We start from the raw sequence: 5,470 nt of genomic DNA on the forward strand, positions 1-5,470 counted from the left end.
GAACTCTTGGCTCATATACTCGTCACCACGATCGGATCAAAGTGTCTTGATCGTCTTGCCAAGGTGGTTCTGTACCTCATTTCTGAAAGCCTTGAACATTTCAAGTGTTTCAGACTTATGTCTCATCAAATAGACATAACCGTATCGACTGAAATCATCAGTGAACGTAACGAAATACAGATAACCTCCTCTAGCTGGACAACTCATTGGTCCGCACACATCACTATGTATCAGATCCAATAACTCTGTCGCTCTCTGTCCTTTCCCGTTGAAAGGATGCTTTGTCATCTTGCCCATCAAACAAGACTCAACCAGATAGTCAGTGAACTCTTGGCTCATATACTCGTCACCACGATCGGATCAAAGTGTCTTGATCGTCTTGCCAAGGTGGTTCTGTACCTCATTTCTGAAAGCCTTGAACATTTCAAGTGTTTCAGACTTATGTCTCATCAAATAGAGTACTCACGCTATAGATGGATGATGTTGAGTTTGAAGGCTGATCATTCAAGACGTACAAACCATTAACTAGATAACCATTACCATAGTAAATATCGTCTCGATAAATCATCAAACTCGAGTTCTCAATCACAAATCGAAAACCATCCAAATCCAGACATGAAATAGAAATAAGTCCAGAAGTGATGCACGCACGGAAGAGGATGGAAGGAAGTCTGATCGCAATCACCGGCTCACGTCTAGCGGCACTCGAACTCACGAACAAACGGGGATAATCGAAGGGGATTTACGGGAAACTCTCTCAATCACCGGCTCACTCAAGTGGCACTCGAATTCAAGAGAGAATCAGAGAATGGATGGTGGAAATGAAGGGAAAGATGGCGAGTATTGCTTCGGACAAACCGAAAGGTGAGTCGGACACACCGAGCTCGGGATTTTCGGACAAACCGAAAGAGATTGTTGGACAAACCAACAAAGGATGTGGCAAGCTCGAAATTACTTCATTCAAATGTTCAAATCTCATTACAAAAGAGTTCTAGGTGGTTTATATAGGGAAAATAACAATAAATGCAAGTCTTCATGCAAGAGAAGGAGCCTAATTGTCATTTAATAAGGTGGTTAGGAAGAAAAGAGGTGTTGGAACTTGATGGACTAATGGGCTGGGCCTTGATTTGTTCTTGGGCTGAAATGGACAGCTCATGGGCTGGCTTGAAGTTATCTTTGAGCCCCATAGCTTTCGGCCATGATGGAGGAGACGTTCCGGGTTAAGTCTTGACCGAAAAGGGAGGTGTTTACGTCGTAATCCCGAACTCCGTGAAGAACTTGAGTGATGGCCTTTGTTAACGTGATGCGGAGGGCTCGAGCTCTAACACGAGTGAGAGGAGGCTCGGCTTATCTTTGAGCCCCATAGCTTTCGGCCATGATGGAGGAGACGTTCCGGGTTAAGTCTTGACCGAAAAGGGAGGTGTTTACGTCGTAATCCCGAACTCCGTGAAGAACTTGAGTGATGGCCTTTGTTAACGTGATGCGGAGGGCTCGAGCTCTAACACGAGTGAGAGGAGGCTCGGCTCTATGGCTTGCTCGGGGAGCCTTCGCGTTGTGCACGTCAAATCCCGTTCCCACGACTTCGAATGATCTGTGACGTTATGATCATCCGACAAGACTCTTGACGCCTCATGGATCAAGACTTGAACATCTTCTAGAGCTCCTTCTGTTAAGCTCCCGTCCTTGTCCAAGTTGCTAGCTCTGATGTCCTCATCATTCCCTCCCCCTTGCGAAGATTTCGCCCTCGAAATTCTATTTTCTGCAACAAAAGGAAATGAATCAGCCACCTTAAACATAGAGGACACCTTATACGTACCTTAATCTTGACGGATGTGCTCGACATCATATTTCTGCTCCTTAGGCTTGCACAACTCTTCTTCTCGTGTTCTTCCTCGATCGAATGGCTCGTATTGCTTGATTGTCTTTGGGTTTATAGCGGTTCTAACCCTTGAATCATCCATGCATCTATGATAAAAGTATTTGACTTCGTGTGCTCGGATGAGGCTTTCAATGATGAATGTTTGATTTGCCTCAATCTTCTTTTCGATCATACACAAGATCTGCAATCTAGTAGCAAAATCTAGGGCAACAATGTTAGTGCAGCTTGTGTTCTCATCGAATTGCTTCCTTTGGTCATAAACAAGAATAAAGATAAGAACGAAGTTATCGCGTAAGGCTCTTGGAGTAAGGAATATGACCCAAATGTGTATTCGAGTGTTGGTGGTGTCGTAATGATGGATCAAGTTCTCCACGTTCGTACACTTTCCTCGTTTGAATGGTGCGTCCTTCTTTGGTTCCATGGGCATTAAAGTGAACATGCTTCTTGGATGCCCATTGAGTTGATGGTAAGGGGTACTCTTGACATGCAGAATTTGATCTTGGAAAATGCACGTAGTTGCCTCTTCTTGCACTTCTTTCACCCTTTCATCAAAATGTAGTACTTGCGAACAATTAACAAGATCTAGAAAAACAACCTCGTTAGTGTAGTATGTGCATCCCTTGAGAACTTTATAGAGGTAATCCGTTTGGAAAGTTTGCATTTGTTGCTCAAGATTCATAACATACTGATCAAAACATGAATCATACACAAGAATAAAAGTAGGAACGAAATTACCGGTTGCTTTGTCATCTTGCCCATCAAACAAGACTCGCATGATTCAAGAGACTCAAAGTCAAATGAATCCAGAAGACCTTCAGAATGAAGTTTCTGTCATTCGTCATTGCCGAAGGTTTGCTTACCACCTTGAAGCCATGATTTTCCTTCTTGGACGTGACTTTTATTTGCTCAAACCAATCCAATCGTATCATTCCTATGTCCCGTTTGACTTCGTTCAAGCTCTCGCCTACTATCACGTTCTCCGATTTATCGGCTTCTTCATTGATTTCCATCACTTTCGTGTTGTTGGAGTCCTCAATGATTTTCTTGGCTTCGAATGCCTCTTTCTTGACGCCATGCATCTCTCCGTTTGCATTCGCAGCACTTTTGGGTACTTCTTTTATCATGAGGTCGGGATCTTCGACCGGTTCCTCTTTCTCTTCGTTCACGTACTCTATTTCCTTCTTGGACATAACCTCATACGTCTCTTCAAGATTTACCACATCCTCAACTATGGACTTTGATTCCCCGTCATCCTCGATGATGATTTCTCGTTGGTTGGGACATTCTCGTGCCAAATGATCTTGGTCCCTACACTTAGAACAAATAACCTCATGTTTATGATTAATATATGAGGAAAACGTTTTGTTACCTAGGGCGGTGACCGCCTTTGAAGATACGGTTGAGTCCTCCTTGTGTCGAGCATCATGATTCTTCGCCTTGTCTTTGTCTGGTTGAGTCCTCCTTGTATCGAGCATCATGATTCTTCGCCTTGTCTTTGTCTTCGATTTTAACAAAGCTATTGCTTAGAGGTTTTTGTGCTTGTGTGTGCCTCCTTGTCGGCGCTTTGTTCATGTGTTGCTCTATTTTAATTGCCGAATGCACGAGATCCTGTAAGTCATGATAGACCTTTTGTTCTACCTTTATTGCTATTTGATGTTGCAAACCATCGAGAAAGTGTGCCATGAGAGCTTCTTCGTCGTCGTCGATGTTCAAATTCTTCGAAGTATCCCTTAATTGTCTTGTCTTCCTGCATGATGTTATCAAATCTATATTGCAATTCACGAAGACAATGTCGAGGGACATACCTTTTTCGCATGAGGATTTTCATCTCCTTCCAAGTGGAAACCGGATCATAATGTGCACGGCGTCGATTGCTTTCTTCTCGTTCCCACCATGTGAGAGCATCCTTCGCGAGTTGGGACGCTGCGTATTGAATCTTCCTTCGGTTCGACAAGGAATAGTATTCGAAAATGGCATCCATTTGGCGCTCCCACTCGAGATATTCCTCGGGATCTTTCTTTCCCGTAAAAATGGAAGATTTGAACTTCGGATCAGCCCTTAGTTCATGATACGGGCGGTGGTTTGGGGCCCTCGCAGATTCTATGGGTCGGGTCTCCTGCTCAAGTCGTGTGGGGCGATCTTGAATCTGTTGTAACATTTGAAGCATAGCGCTCTCACTAGATTCTATGTTGGCCCGTTTGGTAGACATATTGACTTACGCTCTTGCACTCGTTTTACTCGCAGTTCTTGTGCACTCAATCAAGCAACACACACTTGTATGCAAACAGTCTCAAACAAGCATGCTAGGTCACAAAACGTGCAGCACTAAGTCCAAACAAATATAGCAGAAACGTTCAATGTGCAACAATGTCGTGTACAAGCTAAAAAGTGCAATCAAACCTATTCCACACACGGATTCAAATAAGCAACGACAAACAGATTTTTTTTTTGCGCAATCAATCGAACACTCGGCGTGCAAGAACGGAAAGAGTAGACGTGATTATCAACGAGCAATTCATGCACTGCGCAATCTGTACGTACCCTATCAATCACGTACAATCGAACAGCAGCCAACGATGGAAGAAACACACAACGTGCGATACAAAGTCGATCAGCAACGTGCGAGTAAATAGCGTATAACAATGTGCGATATATCAACCCAACGTGCTAATAATTTACGACCAGCGATCAACACGTTTCAATACACATCGTACAGGAGAGATTTACTCAAGAATGAACAGCAAACACGCAAGACAAACGTGCAATCGAAGCGAAAAAAATGAAGGAGTGATAACAATCAACGGTTCGTCGTAATCACGCTTAAAACAAATTTTTCGGTTGCAGATTTCAAATGATATGTCAATCAACGTGAGCAAGGATAACACGATTCTAGACACACATAAACGTGTAAATGATTCACAAGTGTTCTTCACACAAGCTGTTTGATCTACCAAGCAAACGAAGTGATCACACAAATCTGATTTTGGAAGATGAACGGTCAACAATCACACAACCAAATCGTTAATCACAAAACAATGGATCAAGCTCGGTCAAAGAGAGATATCACCGTGATTTAACTGCGCTTAAGGCTCGTGAATCTCGCTCGAAACTCTCGTTTACAACCTGAAAATTCGTAGCAACACAACTCAGATTTTTCGGGACTGTTTTTCGGTTTTTTCAATGAAACTCGAACAAATGATAAAACAGAAATTATAAAAGGATAGATCTCACCCGGGGAACGTCCTATGACTCGAGCAAGCTCTGATACCAAAATGATGTACGCACGGAAGAGGATGGAAGTGTTGGGTACTCACGAACAAACGGGGATAATCGAAGGGGATTTACGGGAAACTCTCTCAATCACCGGCTCACTCAAGTGGCACTCGAATTCAAGAGAGAATTAGAGAATGGATGGTGGAAATGAAGGGGAAGATGGCGAGTATGGCTTCGGACAAACCGAAAGGTGAGCCGGACACACCGAGCTCGGGATTTTCGGACAAACCGAAAGAGATTGTTGGACAAACCAACAAAGGATGAGGCAAGCTCGAAATTACTTCATTCAAATGTTCAAATCTCATTACAAAAGAGTTC

General features: G+C 43.3%; 1 protein-coding gene across 1 annotated transcript in view; it reads right to left on the reverse strand.

The window, feature by feature from the left end:
• LOC104808429 overlaps positions 1–4,265 on the reverse strand; it is an 8,335-nt gene extending 4,070 nt beyond the window's left edge. The window contains exons 1-3 of the mRNA XM_010534107.2: positions 3,685–4,265; positions 2,692–3,187; positions 2,442–2,564 (exon numbers count right to left, since the gene is read on the reverse strand). Coding sequence (XP_010532409.1) covers positions 2,442–2,564; positions 2,692–3,187; positions 3,685–4,088 — 1,023 coding nt within the window. The 5' untranslated portion in view covers positions 4,089–4,265. The remainder of the gene's footprint in view (positions 1–2,441; positions 2,565–2,691; positions 3,188–3,684) is intronic.
• Positions 4,266–5,470: the final 1,205 nt, after the last annotated feature.

This window comes from Tarenaya hassleriana, unplaced genomic scaffold (genome assembly GCF_000463585.1).
Source record: "Tarenaya hassleriana unplaced genomic scaffold, ASM46358v1 Cleome143, whole genome shotgun sequence".
Classification (NCBI taxonomy): Eukaryota; Viridiplantae; Streptophyta; class Magnoliopsida; order Brassicales; family Cleomaceae; genus Tarenaya; species Tarenaya hassleriana.